Source organism: Panthera pardus, unplaced genomic scaffold, assembly GCF_024362965.1.
Source record: "Panthera pardus isolate Hobbes unplaced genomic scaffold, ASM2436296v1 HiC_scaffold_10, whole genome shotgun sequence".
Lineage (NCBI taxonomy): Eukaryota > Metazoa > Chordata > Mammalia > Carnivora > Felidae > Panthera > Panthera pardus.
Window position 1 is genome coordinate 3,210,165 of NW_026526655.1, and position 15,681 is coordinate 3,225,845.

The 15,681-nt window shown below is 46.9% G+C and overlaps 2 protein-coding genes across 3 annotated transcripts in view; both read right to left on the reverse strand.

Moving 5' to 3' along the window:
* RAMP1 (receptor activity modifying protein 1) overlaps positions 1-3,036 on the reverse strand; it is a 54,954-nt gene extending 51,918 nt beyond the window's left edge. Inside the window, exon 1 of one of the 2 annotated variants that reach the window (XM_019445392.2) lies at positions 2,492-3,036. In XM_019445392.2, the coding sequence (XP_019300937.2) occupies positions 2,492-2,528 (37 nt within the window). In that variant the 5' untranslated portion in view covers positions 2,529-3,036. The remainder of the gene's footprint in view (positions 1-2,491) is intronic. The other variant, XM_019445393.2, reaches the window with a different exon arrangement.
* Positions 3,037-10,453: 7,417 nt separating this feature from the next.
* RBM44 (RNA binding motif protein 44) overlaps positions 10,454-15,681 on the reverse strand; it is a 47,396-nt gene continuing 42,168 nt past the window's right edge. Inside the window, exon 16 of the mRNA XM_019445397.2 lies at positions 10,454-11,807. The gene's annotated coding sequence lies outside the window, so the exon portion shown is untranslated. The remainder of the gene's footprint in view (positions 11,808-15,681) is intronic.

A 15,681-nucleotide genomic window follows, 5' to 3' on the forward strand; every position in this document is an offset into this window, starting at 1 on the left:
CCCGCCCCAGGGCTGGGGACGCTGGCAGCCAAACCTGGGGGCTCCACTCTTGGGGGCTCAGCACTGGCATTCACACCACAAGCGGCAACCACATCACACACTCTGCTAGACCCACATTTTAACTGAGGAGAAGCTGTGGAATCGGTTCATTCCAGGCGGCGGTGGGGGGGGGGGGGGAATCTGGAGGAACAGAACCAGCTATTTGCCATAAGGAAGGACTCCACCGAAAACATTCCCTTGGCAGGAGGCTCATTACGACTTGCAGCGTGGGTACAAGCTCTCTCAACAGCTCTGGCCTGGGCCTGACCGTAACATGCCTACGGGAGGGAGACAAAAATCCAGAAATTTCTCTCCCTGCGGTTAAATACCCAGGGAGAGTAAACAAACACGCCGAGTTGATTAGCAAACAAGAATCCTTCGGCTTTGGATTCCAGGGTTAGAACTGTCTCCAGACTGAAACCAGCACCACAATCTAAAGTAGACACATTTATTGTATTTCCTGCGACATCCCAGTCAGTCCCAAACATTTATACGACATCCCAGTCAGTCCCAAACATTTATACGTGTATTTACAGAGTCCTATATTTCAATAAATACGGCAGCCTTGCAAGAAAACCCTCAATGCCCCCACCCACCCACCCCCGGCCTCCCTGCACACCAGGGAGGGCACCTGCTTCCCAGGTCAGGTGACAGACAAGCATGTCACTGAAGCACACCGGGTGAGGGTGGGCTCACAGATACAGGGGTTTCCAACAAACACAGCCATCCCAGAATAACCCTGGCTCCTCTGGAAACGTCCTTCTCTTCTGATTGATGAAAAACTTTCCAGTGGCTATACTTAAAATTTACAAAATGCATGCGGTCATACCAGTCTTCTGTAAACACAAGCATATACACAAAGTCCAGGCTTACAACAGCTTGGTTATAAAACTGTTACGGTTAAGTTCTTGAGCCTATGGACTAGCATACTTAAAAAAAAAAGAAAGAAAGAAATTCCACATTGCTATTTTGGGTAGCAAAATCTGCATCACCAAGGGAGATCTGGCTACTGCTATAATTTGGGAAGAAAACACTGTGGGCTCCGTAATTCTACTAATTACTGCTGGGCTCCAATGACATTAATTTACTGCTAACCTCGTAAAGCGGCGTTTATTTGGAAAATAAAGATACAAACATTAGCCAGACCACTCAGAATAATGTTAAGATTACAGGACTTTGAACTTCCAGAACATGCATTACCTTCGTGGTAAACAAGGAAAGACTTTACATGTGATCATGACAATAGTGTTTATTTACACAGGCTTTAGGGGGTGCAGCTTCTGGACAGCAGTGAGGACATTTAGTTAGTTGCCTTAAAAGAAAAGAGACACGACCCGGCTTCCTGCCTTGTTAGCAGGGACATGTTCACTTCTTAGGAAACTAAGACAGTAAGTTCCATGTCAAGCCACATGGATCCCAACACAAAAGGGTAGAATAATACTGTAAGATTTTGCTTTACACAGAACCTCGGCCAAAACACTTTAAGAGGCAAGATCAGTTTTCAGATTACATTGCAGGGAAGCAGATGCTAAGGGTTTTAATAAATGCAGAGAGATTCCTCCGCCAGCCTGCAACCACCAGGCTCCTGTGCGTCCCTAAGCCCCTCTCCTCCAGGTGGCCTGGGCCACCTCCGCCGACAAGCCACACTGCCCCCAGCTGCTGCCCACCCCCCCCCACCCCCCTACATAATCAGGGCAGCGGTCATCCCTCATCAGGACTCGCACTCAGGCGCTCCCCACCAACATCACCTGTTCTGGGGAAAGACCACAAGTACCAGGGCAGTAGCCGCCGGCCGTGCATCTCCGGGCCGCTGGATTCTTCCGCTTAAGTGCCCTGTATTTAGTTTTTCTTAAAAAGTAACTAACTACATGAAGTGAGTCCAGTGGCTAAAGCAGTTTAGCAAGGTTTCTTAGCATTGACAGGGAAGTCATGAGGACAACTTCAAGGTAAATTATGCTAAGTCTGTGGCGCAGGTTCCTCTAGTCGCTGGGTTTGTTTTATAATCTCTCCCCAAACAGAAAGCTGAGTATGCTCTGCCTCCTCACCGAGAGTCCCTCTTTGAATTTCTAGCACACAGAAGTGCCAAGTTCACAAGCAAACAACAACAAGAAGGTTTGGAAACGTTCCCGAGGAAGAAGGCTGGTCTCATTTTTGCAAAGGACATCCTAGGGAGGTTTGCTTGCAAATCAGCAAGTGCTGCATGAGAGAGACAGTCAGAGATTCTCGGTTTTAACTAGTTTCTAGATAAATGGGCCGCGGACCCGGTTCCCGGCGCCGAGGCTGCAAGGTGCCTGCTAACACCCGGGAGCCCGCGCGGGGCCGGCAAGCACAGGTGCGGGGAAGCGAGTTCGCGGGCGCGCGCGGGAAAGGTGCCCGCGCCCCTGCGAGCTCCCGGGGCTCCCAGGCCGCCCCTCTCCCCCCGACCTGCCCGAGGGACCCCGGCCCTACTCACCCACGAGCAGCCAGAGGCCGCCGAGGCTCCGGGCCATGGCGCGCCGCCGAGCCGGGCCGCCCGCGAGGACTGAGGCGCCGGGGGCGGGAGCGGGGAGCGGCGGCGCGCGCCTGGCCCCGCCCACCGCGGCTCCGGAGGGGGTTGGGGGCGGGGGCGGGCAGGTCGCGGGGGCGCAGCGGGGCGGGCCCGCACCTGCCGGCCCGGCGCGCGGAGGAGGCCGACCCCGCGGCGAGCAGCCCGCCCCGCGCGCTGCGAGCTCGGGGTCCCCGGGACCCTCCGCTGGGACGCGCACGCGGGCTCTCCTGCAGTGTTCGCCCAACACGTTTCCACGCCAGAGAGGGTCTTCTAGACGGGGCACCTCAGGCTCAACCCGGGCACCATCCTCTTCCCCTCCCTAGGTCCCGGGCACTCTTGCCCCGGGGGTCTCCTTTGAGAAAGGTCAAGACCTCCTTTCTGCATCTCGCTCTCCCCCAAGGTGTGGGCACTTCGGATTCTCGGGGGATACAGCCAGTCCCAGGGCTCGGGGAGACGCTTACTAATCCCCAAAGGACACACGGTGAGGAACTGGAATACATGCTGAGACCTGCAGTGTGAGCCATGGCGTGGGCGCAGGGGAGGAGGGACACGTCAGGTATGCGCAAAGGTCCTGGGGTCGGAGGGAACAGGGCTCTTGGGAGGATCGAAAGGCGGCCCAGACGGACCTGCTGCCCGGGATGGATGGGGGGAGGCAGACGCGAGGCTGGGGAGCCTCATCAAGACTCTGAACTTGAGTGGAGAGATGACGGCATTAGACTTGTCGTCTGCCGGCCGGGAGAACTCACACGGGGAGCGGACAAGAAGCTTGGGCATATTCGTTACAGAGGGTGAGAGAAGGGCTCCTTGGGGTACACGGGGGGCGGGAGCGCCGTGGGGAAGGAGATTTTCCCCGCGCAGAGGTGTGAGTAGGACACATGAAAAAGCCATGCTGGTGGTTATTTTCCCCGCTCAGTGGTTCGGCCTTGTGACAGCCTATTCAAGGAGAGCCCCGAGGAACCCAGCAGGTTTGTGCTCACTGCGCGTGGGAGGGAAAGAATCACCCCCTCGAGTGCAGTGGGCACATCTCCGACGTGGCTGGTTCCTACACCGCGGTACACCGAGCGCGGCGCCTAGCGCAGGTCTGGAGGGAATCTGTTCCCCGGCTACATGAAGGGGAACAGAGCCACCTGCTGTCTGCCCAGAGAACAGGAGGCAGCCGACGACCCTGTGCTGGCCCATCCATTCTTCTGAACCCAAGCTGGAGGGTGGGGGGAGGGGGGAGCCTCAAGGCCGGCATGCCTACACCTGGGGCACCCCAAGGGTCCTGAGAGTGAGGGGTCTGTGTCAGATGGCGGGGGAGGGCACAGGCTCTCTTGCCTTGATTAGCCCCTCTTCCTGAACCTGAGGAAGATACACTCTATTGGGTGGCCCGGCCTCCCCACTTGATTCATTTGCTAGGCCTTGGAGTCCCTACTGTGCGCAAGACTGTGCTAGATAAACAGTGCAGGCCCTGCTCTCCAGTCTATCCCGCAAATGCCAGGAACTGTATTGTACATGTGGAGTGTGTCCCATCTGGCTCGGCTGCAGTGTGTCTTGAGGGCTGGCTGGGAGGAGAGGAGGGGCAAGGGCCACCAGAAGGAAGGGGGTGGTGAGGGGCGAGAAGTGGGGCCCCAGCCGGGCTCCATGCACCTGTGCTAGGGGACAGCAGTCACCAGGAGGGCGAAGGGCGTGCATGGCTCTACCAGATGACGATACGGCCGCCCTTCCCGCTCTCGGCTCATGGACCCCCCTGTGACTTCTCGTTGGGCCCTGTCACCCAAGGCACTGGGGGATGACTGTATCATCGCCAGGCCGACCAGGAGCCGTGTGCCATTTCTCCTCTCCGTGCTCTTACACACACCCCCTAACAGGTGCATGTACCTAAGAGGACAAAGTTTATCTCTCAAGTTCATGGACTTTGGAAGTTCACAATTCCCTTGGGAATGCATGCATGTGTGCGTGTGTGCGTGTGTGTGTGTGTTACAAACCCTCCAGCACTTTCCCTCCCAGTGGTCTCCATGTCTGCACCTCGGGTCTGGGGAAGAGACATCTAGTAATGACTACAGGCTTCCTCTTCTGCAAGGGTAGGAAAGTGAGCTCTGTCAGCACTTGCCCCATGGCTATGACACACAACGAGCGTTGGCAACTTTGCCCTGGCTAGATCCTGTCTGATGCATTCGGACATCTACGTGGCAGTAAGGAGCATGGGAAATCATTCTTCTCCCCAGGCACCTCCAGCTAGATGGACATTACGTTCAACAGAGGAAGAGGTGAGGCGTGGGCAGGTGCTTTGTCGTGTGCACAGCCAGGGTTAAAGACACAACCTAGATGGGTCAACAAGAACTGGTCGACATTACTAAAAATTCAAAATTACCTAAGACTTCTGCTTCCAGCCATGATGAAGTAACAGGGACTGGAGTTACCCTCCCCCCTTAAACTGGAGACTGGACAAAAGCGATGAAATGACCGTTGTCGCACTGGACCACGGGCAGTGCAGGTCTGGGATCCGGGGCAGCAGGAGAACAGGTGAGGACAGTCGGGACTGCTCACTGCCAGCAGCTTCCAGACCACAGGGCGGGTGGGGAACCCACACAGAGCCTGGCTGGGGTCTCGGAGTCGAGGAGCAAGCTGGGGGGCCAGGGGAGCCCAGGCAGCCAGAGAGGCAGGGCTCCAGAGGACCAGGGAGGACAGCGGCACAGGCGAGGTCTGCACAGGGTTTCTGCAGTCTCAGCCTAATGATGCTGGTCAGCACGTGTATGGAAGGACCCTGCCCGAGGCACAGAAAAGGACCACCAGAAAAGGACAGGTTGGAAGAATCCCCAAGAGCTCACACAGGGCCTGCGATAGCTCCAGTTTTCCACCAATTATAGTGGAAAAACCTCGAGGTAAGCAGAACATCAGATAGAGTAATTAGAAGGGTATTGCCTTTAGAGTCAGAAGAAACTATATAGGCTGCCTTGGGGCTGCCCAACAAAGCTTAAAAGCAAGAACTGACAAAAACAAATGATTTCCAAGTAACCACTACATCCCAGAACAAAGACTTAAGAAAAAAAGAAAAGAACAAAGCACCAGAGAACCAGAGGACAAGTGCACGTGGCTGAATGCACGTGCTATCGCGAGTCCCGTCAGGACTGTGTAAAAACTGTTCGAGAAACCTACAAATTCAAGAACGTTGACAAATCCCAAGCACAAGAATCATGAACAAAAATACACCAAGGCACATCACAATCATATTGCTTAAGACCAGTAATAAAGAAGAAGTTTTAAAAGCGACCGGACACAAAACACATTGTGTGCGGAGGGACAGCGTTAAGTACTGGAAGGAAACAGAAATGACAAGTTCTATAGAGTTTTTCAATAACTTGCTGGTACGAAGGGGGAGACTTTGCCGGTGTCCTCGCCACTAGGCTAGCAATCGAGAGGTTAAGTTTTAGTCGTGATCGGTGATGAGTTAGTGGCCCCGGAGACGTTTCTACGCCACGACAACGCAGTTCTGTGGCTGGCCTGTAGCGTACAACTGTTAACCATTAAACAAAAACAGCAGCATCTCAGGGACACTCAGCCTCAGCTTCGTCCAGCTCCAGTTTTTCAAATCCCCCACGGAGTCTCGCTGGTAAAACCAAACAGTTGGGACTTGCAGGCAGCTGAAAACTGCTTGCGTATTTGGATTTGCCCAAAAGCTCTCTCCAAAAGCAAGTGAAACAAAAAAGTGAAAAGTCAATTCTGCGCAAAACTACGTCGTCAGCATCACCAGGAGAGTTTTAGAACTGCGAAAGAACTCAATCAGAGACAAGTCGGCAGATGCCAGCACGTGACCTCTCTCGCACCCCATCTGACCCGTAGCCACCCCACCTGGGTGAGAGCAGACGTGGCCTGACAAGGACCTGGGGGCAGAAGAGGGGGGCTGGTGAGGCCCTAAGATTAAATCTTAACGTCCAAGATATAAAACATTCAAGAAAGAAAACTTTTTTTTTTTTTAACGTTTATTTATTTTTGAGACAGAGAGAGACAGAGCATGAACGGGGGAGGGTCAGAGAGAGAGGGAGACACAGAATCTGAAACAGGCTCCAGGCTCTGAGCTGTCAGCACAGAGCCCGACGAGGGGCTTGAACTCACGGACCGCGAGATCATGACCTGAGCCGAAGTCGGCCGCTTAACCGACTGAGCCACCCAGGCGCCCCCAAGAAAGAAAACTTTCAAACATATCCCAATACTACAGAAATTAGTACGAGTCAATCTATCCAGAGCTGCGGCATAAAACCGGGAGATAAGATTTGACACACGTGAACCGAGGACCCCTCTACCCTCTGCGAGACTCTTGTGACAAATGTGTCACATTACCACACGGGAGGGGATCAGGAATAAAAAACACACTTAACTTAGAAAATAACATTTTTGACGGCACACTGAAAGGCTACAGACAAAAAGAACCGTATGCAAATGCTGTACTTCTCACGGGACCCGGTTTGGAAATGCTGTAACGACTTCAGGTGCCCACTAGGACCGAATAAACAGAGGTGTGCCTGTGTCTCTGTGTCCCTGGACCCATAGGTACACACACATTCCCTATTCCCTGGCTCTGTCTGCCGAGAGGGCCCAAGACCATCTCCGACGGCAGTGAGCACGTCGGCCGACCGGATGCTGATTTCTATATAGTATTCTCCAATAAAGGAAAATGGAGTTTGTCGAAGTGGCTGATTCCAGGGCTGGGCCAGGGCATGTACAAGATGAGCCCAAAATAGCCCGTGGTGCCAGAAAATAAGTGCTTGAAAAAGGATGGCAGTTTTTAAAAAAAGACACAGGGCCCGACCTGCCGAAGTTCCTGATCACTGAGGGCTCATGGCTCCTACTTCCTTATGGAATAATTTGAGTAAAAAAAAAAAAAATTAGAAACGATAGGATACAAACAAGTGGATAAATAAATAGGGGAGAAGGACAGCTTTTCCTTGCAGGCAAATTCTAAGTGACAAGCGTGGAAGGAATAAAAGACCTACAAAATCGCCATCAGACAAACACCACAAGAAGAACTGTTTCAGACGAGATCCGCTGATGGACGCTGAAACCCGTGAGCAAAAGTTTTAGGAGAAACAGGTGTTTTCATACCGCCACAGATTTCCCCCGACCGCGAAGGCAAAACGGTAACTTCGCAGCGGAGAAACCCAGCAGAGCCCACTGGAACCACGAGAGGGTGTGACGTACAGGAGGCAAACCACGTACCCCACCCAGACGGGGCGTTCCGAGGACTCAACGCTTCTGTGGGAGCTCTTTTCAAAAACTGCATAACCGCAATCTCATTAGGAGAAAACAGCTGATAAACTGTAATTGAGAAGGCATTCGCTAGCCAATCGATACTCATCAAAAGCATCAAGGTCATGAAAGACAAGAAAGTACTTAGCGACCGTCACAGACTAGAGGGGATACTACACTTGATCTTGGCCTGAAGGCCGAGAAGCGATAGACTAAAGGGGGCTAAAAACACCGGACTGGGTCCTGAAACAGAAAAAGAACATTAGGGGCAAAAACTGGTGACACGGGAGTAAGACTCACGGCAGTTGTGTCGTGCCAATGTTAGCGTCCTGGTTTTGACGAGTCTAGTAGGGTCATGCAAATTATCACTAGTGGAAGCCCAGTGAAGGGCACACGTGACTTACCATCTCTGCAACTTTTCTGTAAGTCTAAGACTGACGCTAAATAAAAAGCTAAACAGCCGTAGACCAAATCCTCAATCTGCACGCTGCTTACGTTGCCTGTGTGCGTATGTCCCGGATGTTCTCGGTGAACACTGTAACCACCGCTAATTACTTCAGGAGCGTGTGTACGTGAGTGTGTACGTGTGAGCGTGTGTACATGTGACTGAGTGAGAGACACAGACACAGAGAGAGAGGAAAGCAGGAGCCTCCTGAGCTAGTCAGACCTGAATTCAGTTCTGGAGTTGTCGATTTTCCTTTTTCTGTGCTTTACTTGTTAGAGTTGTGTTTTTATCGTTTGTAGTCAAGAGCCCTCTCAGTAACATACTAACTTGTGGTCTGCTTCGTTCTAAGAAATACTGAGGCTGGTTATAGCCATTCACTGAAAAGGAAGAAAATCAATCAAGAAAGTAAACTGAAAATAAAGCAGCAGGAGATACAAGAGTGCAGTTACTACCCCACAGATGCGTCCCTGCAGACCGCTAGATGATAGCCCTACCATCAGCGGCAAACCGCGCCTGACTCGTTCGCCGTTAACGAGTATTGTGTTTTCCTTGCCGCCATCCCCAGGACGGCAGACACTGCTATTTTTACACACTAGACGACCGGGGCACAGGGAGATTACCTCGCTTGTCCAAGGCTAAACAGCTCCCAAAACTGGACCAGGAAATTTGAACCCAGAAAACCTGGCTTCGGAGCCTGCATTCTTAAGCAGTACACTACGAGGCTTTCAGCTTCCTGGCAATAAAGGCAAAGGCCTTTATAGCAGCCAATATATAGTAAGGATATTCTCTGATCGGTCAGGAGACTCTAACTGTCAACCCTATCATGCTGCTATTAAGATAGAAGTTCTATATAATTAACAGCAGCTGAGGATTTATATAGCACTCACGCGTCAGACATAACGTTTATTTCCCCCCAACAGTCAAAATTCAGGCAAATACGCAGATCCTGTAAACGATCTTATATTGCTCCTGAAGGTTTCCTAGAGATAACAATTGCAGTTGCATTAGCTTCCTCTTGCTAATGTAAGACATTCCCACACACTTGGTGATTTAAACAATACAAATTTATTATCTTATACTTCTGGAGATCAAGGTCGGACACAGGTCTCACGAGGCTGAAATCAAGATGTCGGCAGGCCTACATTCCTTCTGGCAGCTCTAGGGGACAATCTGTTTCCTCGCCTTTTCTAACGTCTAGAGGCCACACCCCCATTCTTCGGCTCCAGCCCCCTTCTTCCATCTTCAAAGCCAGCAAGAGCAGGTAGGGATGCTTCTAGAAATGGCTCTTTCTCTGGTTTTCTCTTTTGCCCACCCAGATAATCCAGCATCATCTTCCAGTCTCAAGGTCAGCTGTGTGGCAATCTTACTTCTGCAACCTGAATCCCCTTTGCCAAGTGAGACATTCACATGTTTGGGGGTGAGGACGGGACAGTGTGGAGGGTCGTTACGCTGCTGACCACAGGAGCTAACACTCTTTAAACATTCTATGTGCCAGGTAAATACTTTGTAATAAGTAACCATGATACGGTGAAAAAGCTGTAAGTTCATATACACAGAACGCAGGCTGAGAACTATTCCTTTAAAAAGAAACTCTTGATTCTACTCAGTTTCTCAGTTACACGTATTATCTCCGTGGACGAGAATTAACACTGGTGTCAGGCAGAGCCGACCGGGAATTTCTGGTCCCACGTTTTGGTGACAGTCTTACAACATTCCAGATCTCTGGTGATCTCCAAGCGTAATTATTTGCATATTCTAGTTGACATGGCTCAAGTGCTCCTTGTTGTTCCAACAATACAGTGGGAACGAAAGGTGACTGTGAGCAGAGGACGCCCACATGATCTGAAGCAGCCCTTTTAGCACAAATGACCATGTGAGTCAACACGCTTATTGGCAGCAGTGATCGTGTGATCGTGGCTGAAAGCCTTTTTGGTCTATGAACGTCATCTGAGCTTTACCTTTAGTTTCTGAACAGAACATCTTTATTTAAAACACCTGACACTCGTAACATCAAGCGACCCTTTCTATATTTTCCCAAACCAAATGTCGTAATTTGCTCTGTATTCTAGAAGGGGACTCCGCTTCGTCAAATCATTTTGGAAACAAATGACCTGAGGTAAGCTTCTTATTGTCACCAGCACGTTGAAAAGAGTATCCGGTCCATGTTTCAACTTTATGCGCTGTAAACTCTGAATGCAGCCTTTGATTTGATTTGATTTTTTTTATTCTTGAATGCAGCCTTTTAATGTAAATGACCACGTGATTTAACATATGGGAAGAAATCTCCACAATTCTCAGGTTCTACTAATTTGATGTATGGCCAAAAGCAATGATTCAAGTTTCATTTAAGAAACCTTTTAATTTTTTTTTTTTTTTTTTACATTCTGAAACCTAATTCCTGCTAGACATTTGGGATGATCTGGTGATACCTGGAGACAAATTACTATACGGAATAAACCCCAAATCCCTTAAAAGACAAGACTTTTGAAATCCAGTAGCTTGATGGTCAGCCTTCCCCTCCATGTGTATTCCACACAGACACTACACTGGTAGGCTAATTCGCACGTGGAAAATGCCATCAAACCTGCAGGAAGTATTAAATTCACAGTGGTGCTGTAGATTCTGCCTTTATTAACTACAAATATGCCAAGTATAAATGTTAAATGAGCGACTTTTAATCAAGGATACCAACTATTGAACACTCTAAACATTTTAAACATTTGAAGAAGAGAGTGCATATTTAAATGTTCACTTTAATACTGGTAAAACTGCAACTTTAGACAGTATGTTACCTGCAAAAAGTAATCAATTCAAGAAATGTCCAGGTTATCAGATAAGGCGTAACATTAGGCTTTGAAAACTGCTGCAATTCACACTTTAACCACACGTACCAGAACCTGTGACAAAACAAAGACGAGCACTGCGGCGACTGCTGAAGGGCTCTGCCAAGTGCATGTGGCTCACTCCTCCTCGTGAAAATGGGGAAAATACATCTAAATGTTTTACACTAAAGCCAAAAACACATTAAATGGATCACACCATTAATTTAATTACCTTGGAAGCTGAAAAACAGACACATTCTATGTATCTACAAATTCAGTTTATTTAACTGTTACCCTGCGGTCCAACATGAGTCTTAAACTAAAAACTAGAACTAAGAATTTCAGGTGAAGTATATTTTTCATGTACAGAAATCGTTTAATGGACTCTGAAAACAATAAATCTTCTCTTGGTCACGGTTTTAAAAAAAATGATTTCACAAAGGTTTTTAAAATAGACATGCCCATTTTTTCTAATCCAAAATGTGTAGCTTGAAGTCTCCAAGTAACAAGTTGAAATACAAAGTTTACGAACATTAAAAAATTTCTTTTTAATACAGAGAAGACCTTAATATTGTAGCAACAACAGCTGCTAGATTTTAAGGGAAGGCTGTAAAGTAGGATATTATTACACAGCGAAATCCACTTACTGAGCCTATTTAATCCCACAGTCTCACCACTACCACAGTGTTTTTCCTAAGTGTTGTAGAACATTCTCTGTAGGAGGGAACTCCTGCTTTCCAAGGAAATTCTATATAGGGCAAGAAAAGAAGGGAGAAACAAACAATAAAACATACGGATTACGCCAAATCCGATATTCCAGAGCAGTATAGACAGTAGGCCCCCTCCCCCACCGCCATCTGCGGTCTCACTTCCCGAGGTTTCATTACCAGTGGTCAAGTGTGGTCAACCACGGGCCAGGAGCAGAGGATGCTCCTGAAGCACTGCCAGGTCAGTGGCAGCCTCATGCTACGTCCCAGTGCCTATGTCACTCACCTCCCTCCATCTCATCACATGGGCATTTTACCGTCTCGTCATCACAAGAAGGCTAGGTACAGGGTAGGATAATTTGAGAGGAGGACCACATTCATATAACCTTCATTACACCATACTGTTATAATTGTTTTATTATTAGATTGTTGTTAATCTCTTTCTGTGCCTAATGCAGAGTAAACTTTATCGTAAGTCCGTATGAATAGGAAAAAACACAGTATACGTGTAGGGTTTGGTACTGTGTGTGGTTTCAGGCGTCCACTAGGATCTTGGAAGGTACTTCCTGCAGATAAGGGGGCACTACTGTAGCTACTTATCAGTACACTCTACTACTAAACCAGTTACTGTCACTAAATTCATTTATCATAAAAAAGAATATCAAAACCACTCATTTACCATTAAATTCGATCATCACTAAACTCTACTACTACATCAAAGCAGAAATGGGCCACTTAACAGAGAAAACCAGATTGTCCTCGTGGTAAAGATGTGGCCATGTCTTGAACAGATCACTTAAGTGAGATGTTAAATCTATTCGCTATGAAGCATCTCGGCTAGTGTCATAAAGGTAGATCCACAAGCCGGTTTAGTAATGAACACCTATATGAAAATTATTACTTTTAAGACGAACATGTCCAGCATAACAAAGACGTCTCCCTCCATGACAAAGGTCTGGCAGGTTTGCCTGTAGCCCATAATAAAATATCTGGGTTCCCTAAGCTCGGGGTTCTTCCTGTAATGTAACTCACTGTATGTGAGGCATCACCGGGCCCTCATTGGGTTGCTTTATGAGAACTGAGGCTCAAAGAACTAGGCAAGAAAATAACATTCTTGGCTACTGCTATTGCTGTGGGAAAAAACTCTTTTGTCTCTGTCCCAGGAGGCTCATGTCTTTTGCCAGCATTAATGAAATTGTGGCAAGTTGTTAGTTTCCAAGTACAATAAAATCTCAAGATCATGAGAGTTCTCATGAAGAAGAAAAGATCTGACATTCTATTTCTCGTCTGTTCAGAATTTTATCACGAGTGGCGAATTTTATCAACTGCTTCTGCATCTACTGAAATAATAAGATAATTTTTCTCCATTGTCCTATTCATATAGTAAATTATACTGATTTTCAAATGTTAAATAAAACTTTCATTCCTGGAATAAGGTCACTTTGGCCATAAGCTATTATTCTTTCTACAAATTGTCAGACTCAGTCTGCTAATATCTTTAAAATAATTTTTGCATCCATGTTCATGAGATTGGTCTGTAATTTTCCATTCTTGTAATGTCGTAATTTTCTATTCTTGTAATGTCATTGGTCTGGTTTCGGTCTCATGACTATACTCACTTCTCTGGAAAACTTAAAACTGATATTCCTCCTAATTCCTTTTAAATGTTTGAGGAATTCATTAATATAGCCATCTGAGCCTAGATTTTATTTTGTGGAAAGAGTTTATGATTCAATTTCTTTAATAAATACAAAAACGACTGAGACTTTCTGTATCTTCCAGAGTCTGTTTTTGTTAAGTTGAATTGTCCTAGGAAGTTGCTCATTTAATCAAAAATTTGTATTGAAGTCATTAGCAATGTCCTCTCACCTTTTCAATGACTGTAAGATTTGTAGTGACATTTCCTTTCTGAAAACTGTTCTTTATCTTATGTCTTTTCACTTTTTTCGCTTTGTCAGTTTCATCAGGGGTTTATCAACTTTATTATATTTCTTCAAGAATCTTTTGGCTTTGTTGATCCTTCTTATTGTATATTTGTTATTTCAGTAGTTTCCACACTTCTTGTACTTCTTTTGGATTATTTTTTCTTCTAACTTGCATTAATTAACTGCTCATTAATTTTGTTTCATTTTTATGACATAGGAACTTAAGGCTATCCATTTACGTTTACAAAGCTCTAAACAGCATCCCTCAAGTTTTGATATGGAGGGTTTTCATTATCATTCCTTAACTGAAACCTACCTTCTAGTTTTCATTATATGACTTCTTCTTTCACTCACTGTTTATTGAGACGTTTATTTCCAAACACAGGAATTTCCTATGTATCTTTCCATTGCTGATTTCTGGTTATCTGAATTGTAGCCAGAGAGCACCCTCTTTTTCAGTCCCTGGTATTTACTGGCACTTACTTTACGGTCTAGCGCATGGCCAAACCATGTAAATGTTTCAGAAGCCCTGAAGAGACTTGACTTTGCAATTATCATGTGCATTATGTTCTACGTAATGATCCAATAGGTTGACTTGGTTACTTGGATTATTCAAATCTTCTATACTATTACTGACTTTTTTGTTTCTTCTGAGAGGTATTTTTAAATCTCCCATTATAATTGTAAAGCTTGCCAATTTCTCCTGATAGTTCTAGAAATATTTGCTTTCTATATTTTAAGGTGTTTTACTAGATGCATAGAAATTTCAAACTGTTATTTATTCCTGGTTAATCAAATATTTATTCTTCAGCAATTTTACTGAAATTACCATATGATCCAGAGTCTATTTCGTCTAACGTTACTATAGTGTGGTTCTTTTTTCCATCCTTTTATCTTCCGATATCCTAATGTTTTTAAGATGTGTTTCTAGAGATACTGTATAGGTGGGTTTTTTTTTAATGTTTATTTATCTTTGAGAGAGAGAGTGAGCGAGAGAGAGCGAGCGAGAGAGAGCGAGAGAGAGCGAGAGAGTAGGGGAGGGGCAGAGAGAGAGGGAGACACAGAATCTGAAGCAGGCTCCAGGCTCTGAGTTGTTAGCACAGAGCCCAATGCGGGGCTCGAACTCACGAACCCGAGATCATGACCTGAGCCGGAGTCGGACGCCCAACCGACTTGAGTGGCCCAGCCACTCTGACAATCTGAGTCTTTCAAAGGAGTATTTTGTTCATTCACGTTCATGTTTAATTACTGACGTAACCGAGTTTTCATCATCTTACTAAATACGTCCTATTTCTCCTGCCTGTTCTCTATGTCCTTTTACTCTTACCTACTTTTGTAGGCTAAAAAAACTTTTATCAATCCATACCCCCTATGTTAGCACTGGAATTATATGCTTAACATTGTGGTTAACATAGAACACAAGAGCTGCCATGTTTAAGTGTACAGTTCTAGGTACTCAGGATATTCACACTGCTCTGCGACCGCTGCCATCACCCATCTCCAGCGCTTTTTCATCTTCCCACACAGACTCTTACCCATTAAACAGCTACACCCCTCCTTCCCTCCCCCAGCCTGACAACCATCACTATGAATTTGACTCCTCTAGGTACCTCGTGTGAATGGAATCCTACAGGACTTGTCCTCTTGTGACTGGCTCATCTCACTTATCACAGTCTTCGAGGTTCATCCATGCTGCACCACGGGTTAGAGTTTCATTCCTTTCCCAGGCTGAGTAAGATTCCATTGTGTGTGTAGATCACATTTTGTATCTATTCATCCACTGATGGGTGTTTGGGTGGCTCCCATCTTGTAGCTCTTATGAATAATGCTACGTTGAACGTGGTGCACAACTTAACGTTTGTGTCCCTGCTTTCGGTTCTTCCAGTTACCCAGAAGTAGAACTTCTAGATCACATGGTAATTCTATGTTTAATGTTTTTGAAATACTGCAGTAGCCATTTTCCATAGTGGCTGCACTATTCCCACCAGCA